This window comes from Corvus brachyrhynchos, unplaced genomic scaffold (genome assembly GCF_000691975.1).
Source record: "Corvus brachyrhynchos isolate BGI_N302 unplaced genomic scaffold, ASM69197v1 scaffold9, whole genome shotgun sequence".
In the NCBI taxonomy this organism is placed as follows: domain Eukaryota; kingdom Metazoa; phylum Chordata; class Aves; order Passeriformes; family Corvidae; genus Corvus; species Corvus brachyrhynchos.
This window is the reverse complement of record NW_008240037.1, coordinates 3,102,380-3,125,039: the sequence shown is the minus strand read 5'-3', so window position 1 is coordinate 3,125,039 and position 22,660 is coordinate 3,102,380. Positions and strand designations below refer to the sequence as shown.

At 37.4% G+C, this 22,660-nt stretch overlaps 1 protein-coding gene and 1 long non-coding RNA gene across 11 annotated transcripts in view; one reads left to right on the top strand and one right to left on the bottom strand.

The window, feature by feature from the left end:
* Positions 1–601: 601 nt before the first annotated feature.
* PPFIA2 (PTPRF interacting protein alpha 2) overlaps positions 602–22,660 on the bottom strand; it is a 296,329-nt gene continuing 274,270 nt past the window's right edge. For 9 of the 10 annotated variants that reach the window (XM_017743910.1, XM_017743908.1, XM_008641118.2 and 6 more), the window contains 11 exons: positions 20,600–20,681; positions 16,650–16,850; positions 14,525–14,587; positions 13,113–13,142; positions 11,508–11,683; positions 10,571–10,668; positions 8,606–8,781; positions 8,443–8,511; positions 7,334–7,493; positions 5,711–5,803; positions 602–2,057 (listed from right to left, as the gene is read on the bottom strand). In XM_017743910.1, the coding sequence (XP_017599399.1) occupies positions 5,745–5,803; positions 7,334–7,493; positions 8,443–8,511; positions 8,606–8,781; positions 10,571–10,668; positions 11,508–11,683; positions 13,113–13,142; positions 14,525–14,587; positions 16,650–16,850; positions 20,600–20,681 (1,114 nt within the window). In that variant the 3' untranslated portion in view covers positions 602–2,057; positions 5,711–5,744. Of the gene's footprint in view, positions 2,058–5,710; positions 5,804–7,333; positions 7,494–8,442; positions 8,512–8,605; positions 8,782–10,570; positions 10,669–11,507; positions 11,684–13,112; positions 13,143–14,524; positions 14,588–14,672; positions 14,830–16,649; positions 16,851–20,599; positions 20,682–22,660 lie in introns of those variants that run through there. The other variant, XM_017743915.1, reaches the window with a different exon arrangement.
* LOC108449057 lies at positions 6,230–7,150 on the top strand. The gene is made up of 2 exons (XR_001865155.1): positions 6,230–6,421; positions 7,089–7,150. It is a non-coding gene; the product is annotated as an uncharacterized LOC108449057 (long non-coding RNA).

Below are 22,660 nucleotides of genomic sequence, written 5' to 3'. Positions count from 1 at the left end.
TGATATGTTATCCTTAAATCAAAACTGAAGTCACAATAATACTATTTTAAATTCTTCTGGTATGTTTTCTTCCACTGTGAAATATATAATTTGGGGGTGCTGTATTCCTGGGGCAGGATAACTTCGATTGGTCATAATATCAGGCTCATTCTTTTCCCCAACACACTTTATTTCCCTTTGCCCCCTAAGTTTTAGTGTGGGCTTCAAAAGGAATTCTTCAAAACAAGAGCTGGTGTTTATGAGGGAACGTGTATTCACAGGATACTGCAGCCACTGACAGTGGTGTTTGCATTGCTTTATTTTGTGACATTCTGCACTAAAATAATCCAAAAGGAGGCTGAGGGAGGAGAAGAATGTTGGTCAAGTCTGAGGAACTGTGCATACAAGAGCCCTGACTTTCTACAGTTGTGCGCTACAACCCTGCCAACTTTGCACCCATCAGCAAGATCTGTGCTCCCTCTCGTGGCAGATTCTCACCAGTAAATCCATTGTAACTCGTCCCTGTTAGTGCCAAAATGTGCTTATGCTTAGCTATGAGAAGCATCTGGTTTCCAAACTTAATGCTACTATCTACCAAACTTAATAGACTTATGAACGCAAATAGCACTGAATTCTTTTTTTTATTGACATCGGGGGAGAAAAATCTTTCACCATCTGATTGACCAAACTTTGCCAAATAAAAATAGACAAAACAAATGTTTATGTACGTGCAAACATTGCAGATCAAACTGCTAAAAGAAATAACTAAAAGACAGGTCTTGAGCTAAGATAAAGCAGCAGAAAAATAGCAAATAGGTAAATGACTATTAAGTAGGTCTTACTTTGAAACTTCCCATTTAAACAAAGAATAAACAACAATAACACCACCAAATAAAGCCACAGCAGGTAATAGTTGCTCTTCTAAACTTTTATACACTATATATTAACCACTCTGTCTTTCAGTTATTTCCTCTGATAAAACTGACTTCTGTGAAGTCTCAGCAAGGCCATCTTGGCTAAAAGCATAACGTTAGACAGGAGCCTGCCTAATGCCCTGTTAGAATGAAGAAATGGTGGGGGTTGGCTTCTCTTTTCTTTCTTTTTCTTTTCTGAATACATCTGGAAACAAGAATCTGATTCTATGCAAATCTTAGATTTACTTTTCCAATGCTGGCTGGTGTTTGAAGATCCTGGAACGAAAAGGTGGCTCTTGGTAAAGCAAGATTCTTCTTGGTCCACAGGTAACATAGAAGAGAGTTTTTGGCTTTTTTGTATAAATCATGTTTTATTAAATTGCCTTTTTTTTTTTTTTTTTTTTTAATAAACAGTTCTTCTGGGTTTGTTTAATAGATGAGCCATAGTGGTGCTTCTCTGTAGGTATGTGACATTTCCATTTTGTCCTTAGAGGTCTGTTTTGGCTTCAGTTCCAGGTTATGTCATTCTATTATACATCATCAGAGGCAGGTGTTCAGCTTTAAATATTGACAGATTTTTCTCAGTAGGAACATGTTGAAGCTTCTAACTCTGCTAAACATATTCATTTGACTGTTACAATCCAAAAACGGTAAAAATGGTGGAATGGAAAGATACAAACAGTATTATTGACACTGTATTGTCAAATGTTTGCACTGAGACCCCATGTACCATAGATTTTATTTTTAAAAAATCATATTTATATCCATTTACATAAGACTTACACATTTGAAAAGAAATACATACACAGTAAATACATAAATGTCTAGTATTTTACAATAAAACAGATGTAACAATGTAAAGATGAGTGGCTTCATTTGATAAAAGCTTTGGATGTGCACTACTGTCAAATTTTTGATGACAGAGATGCTGAGAGAAAAGGGGGACATTGTTTTGTTTTTCTTCTTCATATTTTTTTTTAGTAATTTAGGTTTTTTTAATTCTTGTTTTAAACTAACTGGTACATGAAAGGAACATCATATCTGTTTGTATGATAAACCTTACGTGTTCTCTTCCCTATTATCCTGTTCTTGCAGAGAGTTTTAATGCTCTTTTCCTAAGTAGTGGTAGTGCACTTCAGGTCAAGTAGAAGAAAGAGATGACATCTAAGAGAAAAGAATAAACATTAATCAGCAAGATTATAGGATTCTAATTCAGTCTAAAGTGCAATGACAATAGAAAATATAGCACTAAGTAGTTTAGTAACTAAGTTACTAAAACATGGGGTTTGGGTATCCGAGAGAGGCGTGCATTTCTTTAATTTTAAATCTGCAACATAAACTTACTAATAATGCATTTTAATCTTTTACTAGTTGTCCTCAGTCAAAACAGACTGCTCCTTGTGTTCATTTTACAGTTGTTTTCCTGCTGTTTTGGTTCAGCACTGGGGTTAGTTTCCTGAATCTGGAGCCCTTTGCCTGTTTGGCACAAGGATAAACGCACATTTTCAGTGTACAGACCTTGCTGATGTACTTCGTGGTGGTTCTTCCTAATTCACTGCAGCTTGACAGCATTTACCTTTTTCACCCTGATGCTTTCTTTGCTATGGACCAGCTGCTTCCAGATTATCATTCACATCTTTTTGGAACGCTGCTTGTCCATTTGTCTTTACAAATCCTCTTTGGAACCATACACAATTGATTTTGCCAAATCTCCTTTAGTATTTCATTAGAATAAATGTTAATGTGTTCTATTGCTCCAGCTTGTGGCAAGAAATCTGTCCTTACTGACCGTTCTGACTTGGCAATGACAAATGTTTTAGAAGTTAAAAGTGTTGGGAAAGCTTGGATAGTGTGAGTCCCAAATCCACTGGCTGTGTAAGGGCATTGCAGCTGCTCAGCTGGGCCACCACATGTAGCCACCACAGCAGAAAGTTTGATGGGTCCTGTGTGCTCTATAGTAAATTTCTTTGCAATATTGAATGGCCAGCACCAGCAGCCTTAACTATTCTTAAGCTTCTGATACCGAGTGCACTAAAACAGGTGCAGAGTATGCTCATATAACTGTTCTGAGAATGTCTGCTCATGGTTTCTGGCAGCTCATTGTGGTCTCAACAAATGTTAAAAAAATCACCTGAAATGCAATTTGAAAGCTGCTTCACAGCTGCTGTGAAGAAACACTATAAAGACATTGGAAGGTTGTACCAAACTGATGTTGTTGGCACAAACTATTTTGAAATACAAGACTTTGACAATCTCTGTAAGAGAATGTCTCTATAAGAGCAGCAGAATGCAAGAATCTGCAGCCTGCTGTGATCACATACCATCTGCACATGGAATCCATTTCCAGCTTTCTTTTTGGCCTGCTTTTTGTAGACATGTTCACTTTTACTGTATTAAAAACTCTCTTATCTCGCATTGTGTGGTAGCTTGTCCAGCTATCCCTCCCCTCTGCTGCTTAGTTCCTGGTTCTGTGCATACAGATACTTCAGAGCAACACAGCTGCTGATGTACTCTTGGCAAGGTGCTACAAAAGCCTGGATCTCAGTCTAAGCTGGATCTGGAAAATTCCAGGAGGCATGTTGTAATGAATAATCTTCCCTTTTGTCCAAGTATCAATCAGCTCCTTCCATGAAGAAGGAGTTCCTGTTACTCAGGAACTGTGATGACAAAATTCTGAAAACTCCTCTGTTGTCCTTAAATCTGATATCTCCCTCTATGAGCAGTTTCTGTTTATGCATTCTTTCTTGAGTTGCAGGAAATTTGTTTAAATTTTCAAGTGTGATGTAACAGTGAAGGAAATATTTTCCCTGCATGGTTTTTTTTTGGGGGGAGGGGTGGGGTGTTGTTTTGATTTTTGATATAATGTACTGGAATCCAAAATTATTTTAACTTGCTCTTTGGTTTCTAACCTGCATGGCATTTTGAAATTACCCTTACAGAAAGTGCATATACTAAAGTTCCAGTTCACACCATCTTGTTCCTCCTCTAAAAGGAGTATATGGTAAGTGGAAAGAGAAATAGTAGTATATTAATGGCAGTTAACCTCATATATTAGCTTTTACAATGTAGATGCAGATTCGATAGTCTTGTAGACCTCTCAAGCATTTAAGATTAGGATGTAATTGGCAGAATAGTGGACAAGCAGCAAGTACTGATGTGATACATATCACTGATACTTGAAACACTACTAATACTCCAATAGTAATTGAAGTTAACTTGTATAGATATACACATCTTTTTGCTCAAAACACACAGCTCCCATACAGACATAGTGCCAGAAAAGTCTGCTGCTTTATTTGTGCTTTGTGACTTTTTAAATAATTTTTAATATAGTGGGAATAAACAGCTTGGATCATCTTAAATTAATTTTTGTTAGCTTATCAGTTTTCCATTTCTGCCTTTGTTGCACTCTTCAAGCCTCACCTGGCCCATTACTGTTTGCCTAAGAGACAGATTGGTGTTTGAACTTCTTGGTCATGCTTTATTGCTTCCAACATTGCAATTCTGAAGCACATAGGAGAAAAGGTTCACATCTCTGCCTTCAGTTTCTGTCACCACTGAACCCTGTGAGAGTCCTGTCATTGACTTTACTGATACAACACCATGCTTGAATCTATACATGCATACACATAAAAAGATTTCTGTAGTTCATGTGCTTCATGATCATCTTTGTAGAACCAGCTGCCAAACTTTGCTTTTTCAGAAAAACCAAACCAAACCAAAACTAACAAATAACCACACCCCCCTGAGCTTATTTTTTCAGGGGTGGCACAAAAAGTTCCCTTTTTTACTAAGATTAAGATTTTATACTTTTGCAGTCTTTTGAAGATCTGTGAAGTGAGGCTCATGTCATCGGTAGGATATTGAGCAGTCTACTTTTCCCACCGTTAATTTGCTATTCCTAAGCACGTTTTGAACCTACACAGAGTTAGTAAAGCCTTGATGGCCCCAAGTCTGCCCCAGTCTTGGGAATCAAAAAAAAAAAACCAAAAAAACCCCAAACTTTTTTGCAGATCCTTGCATGTCTTGCCTACCATATGTAAAAGCTATCGAAGCATGTTTGATGCCTGGTGAGGTTTTGGTGATATTCAAGTATTTTTTTTAGCTGCCTTACAATTCCCCAAGTAACTAAATGGAAACTTTTACTGAGAAAATACTAGCATAAAATGGTGCCATATTGATGTAAGTACCATCATGTGCATATTTTTTGCAAAAGTTGGGATAAAATAGAAAACTGTATTTCCACAGAACTCTGGAACAGTGACTGTGATATTCATAGCCACACTCAGAAGATATATGGTGAAAAATTTAACATGAATTCCAATACTAAATTTGATCCAAAGTTGCATCTGGCTCAGATTATCCTTTCTTTGTCAATTCTGAATGATTTGAGAAGTGCAGGAATCTCTGTAATAGATAAATTTTTCAAGATTTTCTGTAGGTGTAAGTCTTGTTCTAACTTTATGCAGGTACCTGATGTTCTAAATTGAGTCATAGCTTTAATTAGAAGTATTATAGAAGTAAATAGAAGTAAATCTCTTCTGCTTTACTAGCATTGCCCCCCATTCCAGCTCCTAGTAGAACTCTTTCAAGTTCTCATAAAGTAAGTTCATTCCCTGTGCCTTCTGCCATTTCCCCAAAATATTATTGTTGGTAGCATCCTCTGGACTGAGCTTAAGACTGTTGTCTTGACCAAATGACCACCCTAGTGAATCTTTAATTCTGTTCTCTGCTCCATGCTGGTTTTTGCTTGGATAATGTGGGGGGTAGTGTACAGTTACAAAGAGCTTTCATGATGGCCCCTACAGAATACTCACAACAATTCAGTGCTGGCTTCTTTGCTAGGCCTTGTCAGCATGAGTATGTGCGAACTGTTGAGCTGTCTAACCTCTGCAGTCGTGATGAAGCAACTGCAAATTGGGAAGGGAGAAAAAAAAGGAAACAAACCAGAACCTCTTTAGAATCATCAATAAAATGTATCAGTCTGTTTACCGCTGGAAGGGTGGCTGATAAATTGCTCTGTGGCTTTCTCTGACATAATGTGGGCATGGTCTAGTTCAAAATTCAGCATTTCTTCACATCTGATGTACTGTTGGAATCTGTCTAAAGGAAATACAGTTTAAAACTCAATTTTGTCTTTATTTTGTTGTAAGTCCTAATGCTCTTACCAAATACTATTGCGTTCTTACTGCAGATAGGAAGTCAAATCCTGGATGAAGATACAGGTCTTCAAAATTGCTTCCCTTTAAGTCTACTGAGTTCAGTATACTCAAGAATTATCTAAAAGACCTCAAGTAAATCACTAAATCTCCCTTGTGCCTTAGTTCCACATCTGTAAAATGGGAATATCATTTTCTTCATCATACCATGAATGGAAGATGAAATACATGAATGTTTATAAGGTTCTTATATACTACAGTAACGTGGGCTATGGAAATGCCATGGGAGCTAGGAGTCAATGGAATTCAGTGATGCAATCAGTAAAGTATTCCATCTGTAACTGCAACTATAAAGTGTTGTTTTTAAAGGTGAGAAACTTTAATGGAATTTAGGTGGCAATACTGTCATACCAAATTCATTAGCAAGTTACAGGATGTAATCTTTACAAGCAGAATATTAAATTACTTTGAGATAAGTCTATTCATGAACCTAAATCCTGTAATGATGAAATAAATGGCTGTATTTTAAATGGGGCAATCTGTGTGCTAATACTTCTCAGAACTTCAGGCAGGTATACTTGGCTTTATCTTCCATATACCTGAAGGAATAGCTGTGATGGGATTTGTCTCCTCTGCCTGCTCTCTTACAATAATTTTAAAATTTTACTTACTTTTTAATTATGATCTGCTTGTTAGTTTTCCACTCGTTTCTGAGTTAGCGCATCTTTTGGAAAGCAAAAGATTTCCAGAGAAAATTAAGACTGATATATAGTAATTCAATTAGTGCCTGAATTTCAGTATTTGCTAACTACCCATCTGGTGGTAACTCTTAGCAACTTCAATTATTTGACAGTCAAGGCTAAGCTGTTTAGATTAAAAGTTAGGTAGGAAAATAAAGGTGATAGCCCGTTCTAATTTCCTTCTCTAAAACACACTCCACCTGCTAGAGAGCCTGATAGGATGAAAATTTGCTTAGGTATTACATAGTTGAAAGTTAATAAATTAATTCCTGTCTTTCCAAATGTTTCCTTTACAGATGTAGGATAGTGAGATGGCCCTTTTTTTGTATTTTAAACACAGTCAGTCTGAAGCAAACCTGAAAAAACAATAATATGCCAAGTCAGTGCTTTTCCATTCCCTAATTCAACTCTCCCAGACTCCGTTCATCCTAGTTAAATGAACACAGTTGTTGTGGTGTGAGGCTGACATGCATTGAGTCAATCTGGCATGCTAGGACGAGCCTGGTGCTTTCCAAGAGGAAGTGCAGAAATGAGTGCATACCGTCGCTCGCCATCTTCCGCGACTGCCCTGAAGTGGTGGTGAGCCGGAAGCCGGCCGGCAGCGTTTCCGATGCGCCCGGCATCATGCTGATCCCATGAACCTCGCGTGGGGGGAACTGCCGGCGCCAGGAGGGGCCGCGCCTAAAGTTCTTGTCATCGCTCTGTCGACACAGAGTTGTATTTGATAAAGCAAAATGAAACATTTTGATTAATTATCCTGCTGTGTGCTCTCTCTACCACTGCCAAATGTATTCCACAACAACTACCCTGCTCTGTTGCACTGCATCCAGTCACTGTAATGTGTTTGAGACATGCTTGTGAAAGTAAAAGCTTTAGAAATATTAAATGCTGGGGTCCAAAACTCCTCTTAAATCTTTAGCTCGATATAGTCAAGGGGTTTAGTATCAGCTAAAGTAGAACTTTCTTATACAGTGACAGAAAGTGGTTTGTTGCTGCATTAGGAGGCTTACATAAAGTATTAAAAAAGGATTAAACACTCATGTGCATGCACAGAATTCATAGGCATCTGATATTTTCATCAAGTCCTTAAAAGTTTTATTCTCCTCCTGTGCAGAAGTCCAAGACTTGAACACTTTTGCACTGGACTCTTACGTTAAGATAAATAATTTCCATAGTTGAATTTGAGATTCCTCTTCCCAGATAACTACCCCAAATCACACTCTATTAATATTGATTAACTTTGAAGAAATTTGAAGAAAAAAAAGCAATAAAGATCAAACCAAAAATCTACTTTGTTATTTTTAAAAAAGGTGTAAGTGTCCTAGAGAATAGACTGCACAGGCATCCCACCCACACACATCCCCTACCACCTGCTCTGGCCAGAAAAACTTCCACTCCATTCTTCATGTTTCCCCTCTGGAAAATGTTCATCTTAAGGTAAGAGTGCAGTGTCAAATTTAGCATCCAAGATGACCAAATATGTAGCCAAACTGAGGTTACTTTAAAAACCTTGATGGGCATTACTACATTTTTTTAAAGCTGTAACTGACTGTTTTTAACATTGTGAAAATTAACATGTCTTCATGCATTTGATTTAATTTTAGTGTTTTATTGTGATATTTTATAAATACTGAAAATAAAATTAATTACTTCCTCAAGTCGTCTTTCAGTTCCTAGTGCTAAAAGGTTGTTGTATTCTCTCTCAAGGATCTGCCGTGCCTAAAGATACCAAAGTAAACAATTAAAATTGTTGAAGATGAATAAAAGGTAATAATGGGTATAGATTAACCAGAAGTAGTATAAGCAAACTTGCCTGTGTGTTTTGTGTTGGAATCTGTAATAATAAAGCTAAACTGCTGTAGTCAAAGTTTTCATCCAGTGCTATAAGTGAACCATGTACACCACTTTCTAGAATATTATTTGCATATTCTCGGAGGCCAATGGCTTGTATCCAGCGTATGACTCGATCGTTGCTCCATACCAGCACATCTATAAGGACATAACACCAGGTCAGTCTCCTGATACCTGTCAACTTCCAAATTGTACAGGTGCATGTGTGTAGAGCTGTGCATGAACTGTGGATGTCTTACTGCTTGATTTCTTACATGAGGAATGCCAGCAAACTATTCATATAGCTTTAGTACCTCCTATTCCAAAACTCTTATGTGGTTTTAACTATCTTCAAGTAAAATGTTTATTCCAAATAATGTTTCCAAAGGAGAAAAGTGCTTGCAGAGGGGATCTCCACAATGCAATTCCTCCCACATCCTATATATACCCTTTTCAGTTTGTAGGCAAGATGTTACAGGGCAATGCCACAGGAAAAATATCCATTCCTCAAGGCTTCACTTGGGAGTTTTGTATTAAATGTCTTGAGAGCTGCATCAGCACCTATCATTTTCTAACATGCCATAAAGTAAAGGATTAGTTCACAATTTTAGAGACAAACTATTTTTAGTGCAGACAGCTGGTAGAGTTGTTAAGGTCCATACCAGTTACAAAGCTGAGGCAACAAAATGAGCTAGTAAACCATTTTTGAAGATTTCACTATTGTACGAAGGTATCCTGCCCTGCCTGTAAGATTAAAAAAAAAAACAAAACCAAACTTAAAACTTATGCTGATCTTTTTCGTTGTGAGTGGGAGAGTACTGAGTTTTCTGCTACTAAGTGATGAGGCTTTTTCCTGAACCCTTACAAGTCCAGCTAGTGTGGCTGTTCTGGGAGCAGAATTTCTCCATCGCCTGGCTGAAGGCATCCCACTCTTTGGGGTCAGGATCAGCTGAAACACAGTGGCAGGCAGAGACCAAATCCTACCTGGGACCATGAATAAATGACCAATGCATGACAAGGTGAAGGAGGCTATGGATTATTACCCTTGTCCTAGCAGGAACCAGAGCTAAAGCCACACCAGAATTTGAGACCAATACCCATTTCCCATATGTCAGTCTCCAGCTAGACCCACTTGGGCTGACTGGCACTGATGCCTGCACATCCAAGGCAAAGTCTTTGCATTAGTGCATGCCTTGAGCAAATGCACACTGTCACTGTAGCCCTTCATCTTTTTTTTTTAGCTCTCCTAATCAGCATTGTTCTTGAGAAGTGCTAACTGCTGTAGTCACTAGAGCTGGAAAAGCTCAAAGGAATCAAAGGATTCATTTCTGATAGTTGAAAAAACCCAGCCACCCTAATTGTTATATATAAAAAGAGCCATGTAGTAAGCATGCAACTGCTCTAGAGAGGTCTACACAGAAAAAATCTTTATAATCAGCTGTGAAATCTTCTAATAAGGCCAGTTTCGTCAGGAGCTATTCTTATGTACCAATCAACTGCCTCAGTGGTCACCCCTCCAAGCAGCATTTTCTATGATACATTCTGATGTAAGAAACCAAAGGCGAAGGTTTTCACAAGCTGGAGTGTAGTGTTAAAGTCCTGAGTGCTCCCATGTTTTAGTGTTGCCCCCAGCACATATCACTGAGCTGCAGACTGTTTGGCCTTCTGCTTCTGAGCCTGAAAGAGGGTCAGATAAGATCCATACCCAAAATCTGATTTAGCAAAACGTATGTATCAAACCACCTCAGAATTGCAGCCCCAATTTAGCAAAGTACTTAACTGTGCCTAATTTAAGGAGATAGGACGTGTTCTGAAGAAAGATGGACTTACATTAGTTTTGCTTAAAGCACGTGCTTAAATGCTTTGCTAAAATGGCATGACAATGGGTTAACAGCATCAAGCTTCAAAAGAAGAAACATTCCCAGTATTCATTCCCAGGAACTATCACCTTTTATTTCATGCTGACTCATTTCTCTTCTCTTTTCCAGTTCTTTTCTATCATAATTCAACCTCTTTAAACACATGATTCCATATTGCAAGCTTGTTCTGTTATTTAAAGAGAAACATTTACAGAGTTAATAATTTTGAAGATAGGAACATATGTAGGATGTATTTCCTGCACTTCGCATGAGGTGTTTCATGGTGCCCATGTAAGAAAGCTTGAGAACAGAGGGGAGAGCAAATACAGTAAAAAAACTCCACAGACTTCAGGAATGAAATGGAAAAAACCAAAATGAGTATGTTTGAATAACTGTTTTAGCATAAGAAACCCAAAGCATTAAAAGAATATTCAGAAAAGGTCAGCCCTTGTGAGCCGTGAAACGTTTTGTCAAATCAGGCTTTAAAAAAGTGACAAATCAGACAGTATATTAAAAAGAAATCCACTTCTTGTCACATAAACCTCATTCTCCCTAAAGTCTAAATGCCTTTATTTCCATACTTTCAATTTAGCTTCCTAGCTATATCCCTAGGTGACCCAACAACTGTCAAATTGCTTGTACTGTTAACAGCTTTTATGTGCTACACACAATAGCTTTTCATTATTATAAGATCTCAAGGCTTCAAAGCTTAGTCTAACACTTTCTGATACTTCACACCATTTAAATTATTACTGTTTCTGTATTGTCAAGAGTCTATTGATATCTTAATGGTTCCCTGCTCATTACGAAATTTATCTGTACCAGTATCTTGGTTTTGAGAGATGTGATTGCAATGTGGTTGCTATTACTAAAGGAATCTCTCTATTCAGATTTCTGACAGTCAGTCCTTGCTTTTCTGTGTTTTTCCACACCGAAACAACAGCAAGTGTTTTTATTCTGTGCAGCACTGAGCACTAGACAAGACACATAAGCGTTTTTATGGGTGTAGTCTTTATGCCAACATACCGATGAAAACTATCCACCATTTTTAGGTGCACACGCAGATCTTTCTTTGTCAGGTGGTCTAACATCCTCGCATCTACCAGGCATTCCATAAAGTAACTTCGGTACTGAGGTAAACCCAGGCTGGGGAGCCATTCGTTACCTATCCATTCATGGTTCATATCACCATAAGCCAGGGTCTACAGAGAGAAGAAAACGGAGAGGGGGAATAAATTCTTGAGTTTGTTCAAGACTGCACTACAGACTGAAAACAAGATATGTCTGAAAAAAAAAGAATTCTGATTTTGCTTTAACGTTGGAAGAGGGAGCCACTGCGAGATATTTGTTTTTCCTGTTGTATCTTGTTTTCTTATGTAAGTTTGAAGGAATGTTTTTCAATTTTGAGTTTTAAATGCAAGCAAACTTGTCACACAATCAAAATGTGTATCTTTCATAATAGTACTTGCTTTCAATTGACCTTCTAGAATATTTATGCCAGGCAAATCCTGAAGTGTGAACTGTTAATGCAAACATGGCTCCAGGGGATCCACTGAGGCTTATGTTACTGTTTAGTGGGGAGAAGAATTTCCTAAATAGGATCTATGACACTTCATGGCTACACACCTGTAGTCCTTCAGAGACTAAAAGTTAATTTCAGTTGTTTGGCACTCAAGCTTACATTTTAATGAGATATTTTCAGCTGTGAACAGCTTAAACCTAAGTGCATATGTAGAGCTCAAGAAATTAATTGAAGCTAGTACTCAGGCTTCATTGTTCAGCTAAAATTTCACTAGGGTGAGGAAAGGAGTATAAGAAAAAAATATGCACATTGAGCTATTTTTATATGAGTTGCCCTATTAAGATGCAAAATAGATTTTTACATCTCATTGTTGTTAATTATTTTGTACTACAAAACAGAACAGAGAACTGATAAGTTGCAAGATTTATGCTTCCCAAACAGGATCGTGCTCAGGATCATTTTCAAGACTAACTATCTCTTTGTTTTTGTTTTTAATGTCATTATAAACAAATGAATAACACAGTGTAAACCAGATGGATATATTATCTATGAGGGAAAATATACTCTCCTTATGTCTCATTCTTGTGAGGTTTTGAAAGGAAAAGGAATGTCATCAGTAAAGATTGCAAGATCATGTGAGAGTGTGCATATATTACAGAGAAAAAAAATTTAAAATGTAGCTAATTGAAAGTTCTAACTAAATTATATAATACTATTTGTGGACTGATACTTGGGTGTGATTTATACAATTGTTCTAAAAAAACCATTCAGTATAATTGTAGAAAAGTTAGCTCTCAAATTCATGGCGTATTTAATTTTCCTATTCTGAAAAATGAGGAAAATACTTCTACTAGTTTTAGATGGGAAATAGAATATGTCTCTGGAGTGTAGGAATTTCTTTTGTGAAAAATATTCACCAGCATATGTACCTCATTCTGCTTTACCTAAAACAACTGTCCAGAGAATATATTCTTTGAAAAAAACTCTACATAAATCATAATTCAATCATTGAGATACTGTCAGAATATTATATTCCACTACACATATTGACACACTCAATTACATTATTGTTAACTTTCAGTTTAAAAAAGTCATGTGAAAGATCATACCTGAGCCCAGCTGCCTTCTTCAGACTCTTTCTGTATTATCATCAGGAAGCAATTAGTAAAGCAGGTAAAAAGACAATAAAAATTAGTTATAAAAGTATGTGATATGCATATGCACATTCATGAAAATGAAAATCTACACATAAAGTGCACGAATAAAATAACTCTGGCCAGTGGCAATGTCCTGGACTAAACTACCTGAAAAATTACAAGACCAAATCTATAAAATGTAGCTGAGTTTTCAAGGTAGAAAATCATTATATCTTGGTGAAATTATACCATTACAGCATTACTTAAACACTCTTCATAGTTTCACAATTAAAACACATTTATGTAAAAATTTGGGCATTACTGATGTGGTTTTTTGTTTCTAGTTTGATTTTGAAACATTCACAATGAAAAGCTGTCTTCTTAAGAATGTATTGTAAAGGAGCTTTTTACATAACATTTTTTATGGCAAAATTATATTTTTCTGGCTGGCCAGTTAAACAGGATCAACTCTACTTCTGGTCAGTTCAGTGCTGTTATATTTGCATTTATCTTTACCAACAATAATAAAACTGGAAATGCGCTCAGTTTAAAAAGAAAAAAATATTGATGAGAATTGGCTTCCTTACTACTGATGAGAAAACTTCAAATGCTATAGCAAGCATAGACTTCTAAGAAATAACTCCTTATTGCATCAAAATTTAGCTCCAGTACCTCTCCCACCATTTATGGATTGGGCTGACTATAACGTTTGCCAAACCGAAGATAATTTTTTTCAGAGATCTCACTGGAACATGTATCATGTTTTATAAGCACCTTTATGGAGTTGTTATGATGTAATGTTAAAAACCAAAACCTAAGTAACATATGTTGCATATTGAAAAAAAAAGGCTTACTTTAGTGTTTAGGGAGAGGTTTGACAAAAATCAATAAATAAATGACACTCTCCATGCACCTGAAATCAAAGATCATGAATACCCAAGCACGGACATGAAAGACTCAGCATAATGAAGTTGTCGAATGCATCATTCTCAAGCCTTTTCTTATTTCTTTCTATATCAGCAGATACAAAACACTGTTTAGAAGAAGAGGGAGTAGATTACAGGAGAAATGTTGTACCTGTAACCATGACAATTTCATTTCATTAAATGAGGTTTCACAGTGGCACTGAGACTATTACATATGCTGAAAGTCCAATACTGGTTTTAGGGTCACACAATTTTTGTGATGGCAATACAGGTTGTAAATTCTTTTGCTGAAAGATAATGTAACTGTTCTTTAAATTCAATTTCATTACTCCCTGCAACTTGCTAATGGCATGCTTTGGGAAGCATCCTACAGAAGATACGGCATCTGTGTTAAAGCAGGAACAGGCCTATTCTCTTTTGAGCACTGAAACCATTTTAAGTGGAAATGGAATGACTAACCGTTTTAGCTGGAGCAGCAAGATTTTCCATTTCTTCATGAGTCACCCAAACATTGCCTGAGGGCTACGGACAAGGCCCGCAGGAAGGCAGGTGGGGTCCACATTAGGTAAGCAGTGGTAAAGAAGAAAGGCAGCACCACTGTAAGTTAACAGCGCATCACCATCAGCACAACCACGTTCTTGCCTCTACCGAGCTGCAGCTAGAGACAACTTTAGACAACTTGGTTTGTATCTTTCATTTGCGGCTTCTGAACAGATGTGATGGAGTATTACAACTAGAACTGATGGATGAAATCCGGCAGAGCACTGCCACAAAGGAAAGAATAATAATTAAAGCTGCATTTCATAAACAACTGGCAAATGCAACCTTTAGCTCACAGCTCTGTGCAGAGGTAAGCTTCAGCTCCCAAAGATTTTCCAGCCTAAATATTCTGCACAAATCACATGCTCATATTATAATCTAAATAATGAATACTTGCACCATGTTTCTGTCAATCAAAAATGTCAAGAGAATTCCCTTGTAAAACTTTGTCCTCATCCTTTTGTTTTTCATCAAATTATTACTAGCACAATGAGGAGAGTCAGGGAGGGGGCTTGGATGTATGCTATGTTTTCTGGAGACCTGAGATAAATTAACTCCTTTCCTGAGAAAGAGGAGAAGCAGAAAGACTGGGGACTCAGAAATGCGCATACTGGGGCAGGGCAGCTTTGTGCACTGACAGTACTCAGGCAGAATTAAGAAAACAAGGCAAAAGTAATCCCAATGTTTTTAGCTATATTCTCTCACTTCATAAGTGTATATGCTTTTATGCTTTGAAATATCCTGTTATGCTTTTAAAATAAAATTCAATTTTGTGTAGTAATTCAAACATCGTATCAAGTCTTTACTGCTTTACTTTGTTAAAATCCATTACAATTCATAATATTACCATGGTAATGACACACAAAACTGTTCTCAGGGAAGAAAGTATCAGATGGTGAACTACAATATTTAAAGAACATTAGCAACATGAAGATAAAATGGCAATCAAGAACAATATTAGTGCTGTTGCCCAGTTGCTTATGTAGGTCAGTGGATCTGGTACCTCTCCAAAGTATCTGAAATTTAATTTCCACCAAAAGATTCTCCATAAATTTAATGAAGATGATATATTACAAAATATAAATATTATAATTAACATTATCATTATTATTAACTTGCTATTAGAAATCTGAGCTACACCACTTGAGTAGTAGTCTTTGTCCTTCACTTCTATGCCACGTTTTCCATCTGATCCAGCCTCTTTTCTGTTAGTCTCCCTTGCTTCTTTCATAACCATTACCATCAGCATATCGCAGTGTTAAAAACTCCCCTTTTGTGATCTTGTTTCTTTTTGTCCTCATCAGTCTGGCCTATTTTTCCTGCTTTCTGTAGCATATTCATTCTTACTCTCCCCCGATCTGATCTATTTCCTTGCTCTTTTTGATATATTCCCCTTTTCTTTCAGACTTGTGTGGCTGTGTGTCTTTACTTGCTTCCCTCCTGTCTGCCGCCACTTTTTCTTCCTTCCTCACTGAATGCACAGGCTCCACTGCAGCCTTCCAGACGCTCCCCTCACACCTCCAATCACTGCTTCTCTTAAGAGCATGAAGAACCTAAAGCTTACTCATATTAGATAACATTTGAAAGGGCGCAAAAACCGGGAATGGGAAAAAGACTCAAAAGGGCTGTGTTCCTACATAACCTCTCCCAACACCTGCCTCCCCTCCACGCCAAAAAAAGAAATAAAGAAAGAGAACAAACAAACAAAAAAAGAAAAACAATCTGATTAGGCTGGTACAGATGATTTGAAGGAAGAGAAAGGCAAAAATACAGGCAAAATTACAAATAAGATGCTCAATACTGATTTAGATAACATCAAGGATAATCCAAACAATGGCTTAAAAAAAATAAGAATATCTGATGAAAGAAAAACATCAGCAATCAACAATCAAGGGATGAACAGGTAGTTCTGAGTCTCTATTAGACAGTTCCCACTGATTGTGAAGTATGTGCTATCACAGAGCCACTCTGTTACTACAAAAGATTTTCTGCAGACTCCTGTAGGGTGAAGTCGGGAAGAAAAAGTTAGCTGAACAGGACTCACTGTTCTGGATGTTGGAGGTGCTGATGGACTTGTCAGTGATACCATCTCCTGGATTGCTAATCGGAGTTTTAGGCGATGAAGAGGATTGCTGATTCCAATTTCTCTTTGAATCTCAGTATCGGACAAAGCAGACATGATAGCTCCACTCTTCACGTTGGCACGGCAGGCGGCGACGTACCAGGCTGGCATCCCTAGCCAGAGCTGTGAAGAGAAAGGACATTTCATCCAAAGCACTGCTCCATTTCTTGAATGAAATTACAGTCATAGAATATCCTGAGTTGGAAGGAACTCATTGGCATCATCAAGTCCAGCTCTTGGCTCTGCACAGAGCAGCCTCAAGGATCACATCATGTGCCAAGAGCATTGTCCAAAAGCTTCTTAAACTCTGTCAAACTCGGTGTCATGACCACTAATAAACAATTAATTAACGACCAATATTAAATAACTAATTGTCAGGACACCTATCAGTTTGAATAAGCATGGTAACACACACAAATGAATATGAACACGATAGTCTTTAATAAAACAAAATTGTTTCAGAACCTTTGAAATTGCCCTGATTTCATGTGAATTCTTTTTGCTTTTACTGTAATCAGAACTTTAAAGCAAGGCATGCTTTGAATTATTTTTAGAGCTGTGTGCCTCCATCCCCTGGGCTACTCCTTTCCCAGGTTTTTAATGAGCAAGTACTGGCACAAGTCAGTGTTCCTGCCCATCTGATAATCTTAAATACAGAAAATAATCTAGGAGGACTGAAGTAATTTCTTCACTTTTGTACTGAAATGGCTTTCTCTTTTTTTAACACGGTGCATTCAAGGGACACAATCTTGCATTTCTCAGCTTTTATTTTCTTAGTAGAAGTTAACCAAGCCCAGCTCAAACAACCAACCTATCAGGGACAGACTTCAGAATAAATTTGGGAACAGGCTGGTATGGTGTCACATCCCAGCTAGGAATACTGGTTAGAAGGTGCAGCACAGCTCCATCACATATGGATTTAGAAGATATGTACTTACATGCTTTTCCTCTCCTTTTGTTAGTCTTACTAGCCCAGGCCAGCCTTGCTTCACCACTTAGTCTTTCCTTGTAAGAGGACTTACTGAGTGTGAATTATTTTTTGTTTTTCTCAGCTTTCTCATTTTATGCTGCCTCATTTATATGACTACAGTGTCTACAGCTCTTTTTTTCCCTAAGGAGGTAAATTCATATCAGGGATACATTTATGTGAGGTTTCTGATCGTGGTATGAAGTACACCATACTTAGGAAAGCCTGTGAGAAGAACATAAGCACTGAATGCCATAATCACTGAGATTTTAGGGATAACACAATGGAAAACAAAGACCTAGCTAGGTGCATCTCAAATAGGCCATCAGAATTAGCTGATTCCATTGTTGGGTTTTTTTCTTAATACAGGCTTACTAAAACAGGACACAAGGTCAAGGAAATGAGGAAATTCACCAACAAATCTGGAAAGCAATGATGAATTGCAAGGATTTTCATTTCATTTGACACAGTAGGGGGAAGACCTGTGTGGTTATTAAGAAGTGTATGCATTATCTGGGAAATATTTCCATAAAAGACAGCTGTTAGGTCACTTTTATGTCACACAGAAAACAGACTTGACTGTCAGGTTGCAAAAGGCTCAGTCAGACTTTGAGTCCTGAAGTATCACAAAGGTTGAGAAATGACTGCATTGTGTTTGAAAACATCCTTCCCACTGATGGGATTAGCCACTACCCTCCATCCAATGCTAGTCTAAACCTCAAAAACATTATCTAATTCCAACAAACTATTACAAAATACAAAGTTTCATGAAAGAAAAAAATAAAACAAACCAAAAATTATGTAGATATCACCCAGCTGCACTTAAACAAAGGGCCATGGAGAAAACTATGCATAGCTTTAAAATGGGTTTCATCACCTCATCTATTTTGACATTAATTTTTTTCACACATGCACTTGAAAAACAGAAAAGTGTAAACACTGTGAGTTATTCACTGTAGAAAGAGATATAAACGGTTGCTGCTTATTAGGTAAATAATTTCTTTAACAAAATAAGTAAATTCTTCAGTAAATAGCTGTCTAGAAGAAAATGATGTTAGATAAAGTCTCTAAAAAGGGAACACAGTAATCATTCTAGACAGAGAACTCAGATATCAAGATTGATATGCTTTTCCATAATTAATTAGGAAAACAAAAAATTCTTAAAAATATTTCTCAACTGTGTCTGTGCTACATACAAACAGCAAGAATAAATGCTAAGGCTGAAAAGCCCTGAAAAGTTTGAAAATTTCACAATATACTTCTTAAATTTCAGCCTTTGTCTCCTTTATTATTATTTTATTCTTTAGCTGAAGATGAATGCATATGTTATATTTTTCTTCAGGAGAGTATGAAATGCACACAGCATCCATCTGCTGACTGAATGCACTGATGCTCACTGAATAAACACACTACTCCTATCCTCATATATTTTTATCATCAGTATTCAATCTGCATTTACTACTGCAACATTAACTTCCTTGTGAGCTCTCCTTTGCTACTGTCATCATATTCCCCAAGAACTTCATAGGCCCTGATTTCTCTTTACAGCCCCTCTCAGACAGTGGGAAACATACCCTATTTTTCAGAAAAGAATCAAGGGGAAAGGAATTAGGGCTTAACTTGTCAAAAACTGCTTGAAATTGTGGATCACCTTGAAAGAGGAGGGTATTGGTATCAGAAATTACAGACTTTTGTATGTTCATGTTTTCAGCAAATCATTTAGTGTAATTATTATTATTTATGACCGGTATAAATCTTGTTACATACCTCTTAAAGTCATATGAAAAAGTCAAGTAGTGGCCAAATTAAGGATTGTTCCATATTTACAGAGATTTTTTGGGAAGGAAGATATAATCCCGTTTTCCAAGGTCATATGAAAATGCTTGTACTGACTTTCTGCAGTTTTCATTTTGTCTTTTTCATTAGGTACCTTCAGCAACTCCAATGTGAAGCAGAAATTTTGTAAACATTAGCTGCTTTCATTTCTCATCTTTCATTTATTCACTAGCACATATCTGCCAAAGCTTTGGAGAGGGATCTTTTTTCCTATTGAAGGGAAACACTTTACAAAGTCTAACTGATGATCAGTGGGTTATAGCTACAGCAGGAAGGAGGAAAGTTGTGAATAGGTAGCAATGCTTGGTATAGTAAGGAATAGACACTTGTTCTTTGAGCCAACAAAGAGCTTGTATCTGCACTGAAGTGTTACAGCCTTGCCATGTAAAAGTGTATTTGTATAAGAACATTCTTACTTTCTCTGCCTTCTTCTCCCCTCGGCATTTGTGTATTTTTTGAGTAGTTAATCTAAAATATTCACTGACATTTTTGTCAAAATTGATGACAGCTCTGCTGAATGTTTTTTCTTCTTGATTTCCAAAACTCATTCATTTAGGTCCTCCAAATAAAGGACATCTCTCTCTGGCTGTGAAATCCAATCACACTGGATTTCAGATATGAAGGCACTGCCTGTCAAATCAGAGAGATTTCAACCTGGAACTCTTACACTGCAGGTGAAAATGGTGAGAGGAACACTTTTTTCCCCATTATGTTTTTAAAATACAGAAAGTTACAAATTCTTTAAATTTATTTAAAATTAACTCATCATTCTACATAAACTGTCTGTGGAGTTCCTAGACATTTAGAGACTGAGAAATGCAAAAATTTCAAAAATTTGAGATTCAATCAAATTTCTGGTCCTCATCCCACTTTGTAACTCTGTCTTACTTGTTTTATCTCTAGTCTCTAATTTACACCATCCAGTGTCAAAGTCTATGCAGTGCTGACAGCACAGTGCACACAGAGAGGGGAAGAGGCTGTAACAGTCTCTTTTAAGATTTGTAAGGATAAGCACACAGAAGCAGTCTACAAATGTGACTTACTTTTTCAAGTTATGTCCAACACTTACCTCCAGCCAGGCAACCACCGTTGGTCCATCCCACTGCGCAAAAGGCAAACCTTTTCTCCGAGCCTCTTCCAGAAGCTCATGTCTAAAAATGGATCAAGAAATGGTAAATACGTGGAGGTATCTGTTGGGACAAAAAGACGCAACTCTGCCTTTTTGTGAAGGGTAATAACAGTGAAGCACAATGACAGGCATAGAAAAAGCACAGAACACACCAGTTAACAATACAGCTCTTTCTCCTGTTGAATGTACTCTCAATCTATTCCAAATTCTCCATTTTTTCTGACATCCTTTTAAACATCTAACATACAAAAGGTGAGGTTTCTGTCTTTTCTTTAGCCAAAGCAATAAAAAAAATCGGTATACCCTATAATAAAGGGGTATCAAAACAGTCACTGGTAAAGAGAAAACTGAGGTACTCTTCCTGAGACTAACTTAGCTCTGGTCTGCTAATGACTCAGAAAGGCCCAGAACTGGCAACTTCTAGACATGAACTAAGCATGGATATAATGCAGATGGATCTGAGAGGTGTCTGTGTTTGAAACACAAAGCCAGCTGTAGCAGCTATGCACAATGCTAGGGCCTGTGGAGTACAGCTATTCTGTACCTTAAATATGCCATCTGTGGCTATTTAAGAGTTGATTGCATCTTTAGTAGTTCCATGTTTGCATCTTTTTAATTACTGATTATATATAAAAGAATTCTACATGGTTTACTGATGTATATATTTTTATAATTATAGAATTGATGTGATTTCTCAGTTTTATACATATACATAGATATATCTCTATTGAGTTGATTGAATACCAATCCAGATCCTGTATCTACAGTTTTTTCTGGACTACAACTGGTGTATATGTAAAACATCATTCTCAAAGCTTAATTTAACATGGCGGTGTTAAATATTTGGTATAGTTACGTATAAACCAGTCAGCTAGACTATCATGAAAATGCTCTATATTAAAAACATTCAGCTATTTCACCAGACATTTCCACTGTGGTGATGGCATAGAAAAAGCAGTCCTTCAAATATCTTTTTTTTCTGGTGTTTAACAACACGTTTTCAGCTGCCTCCTACTGAGTGAAACACAAAAGAATGCTCCCAGCAACAAGCTGTAGTGAAAAAAATTAGACAAGGACTATGCTAATGTAGTATTAAAATTTGCTTACTTTCCCAAATAACAAGAAAATCTTGGAATTATGGCTTCAATTTTGTTCTGTCTTCCTTTATTACTACAGCCTTTGTGGTTCAGTTATCCCTTGACAATTCTTCACTGCCTGAGCAGCCTTTCAAATACTTGTACTACAAAATCACAGCAGACGGAGTGATCTTACTTGTAAGGAGTAGTCCTTTAGGGATTTTTGCATTGCCAAGGGGCCACACTGAGAGAATTTGGCTTTAGCAGAATATGGAACTCAAATAAGAGATTTTGCATACAGGTTTAAATCCCTGGCTCTGAATATAGAAAGAAAGCTGCTTTATTTTCTGTGTTTATGCTGTAGTAATACGTAACATTACAAATACTTGACAGTGTTACTGAAGTTGTTCTAGCTTCTCCTCCCACACAGCCTTTGCAGCATACCTTTCCTTTGTCACTTAGATATCCCAAGCCACTGTAGAGCTATCCTTGATTTCTGTGAAAGCATAACCCCCAGTAAAACAAGAAGTTGCTCTCTGGGTACACAAACACCATGTTACCTTCAGCAGCCGATGGGGATTCAGGAACCCCATATTCCCAGGGAGACAAGTAGTGAATACCTATGAAAGGTATTCACCTGCCTGCTTAGGAGAGCAGAATTAAGGCATGTCCAGACTTGGCCCCATCCCAGCTACCTGTGGATGAGGTGTTCGGGTTGCAGCCTTCCCTCAGGGTTGGTTCTGCAGGTGCTACAACGATGCTGTACCTCCCTCAGATGCTACAACAGGGCTGCAGGACTCCTGAGGCTACTGGCTCTGAGAGCTGGCATGGCTACCCTTAGGGAGAGACATGCTTTCGGGAAGGCCCCTGCCTCACCTGGCCACTTCTGGTGCCCCATGGCAGAGCACGGACTGCACAAAACCCT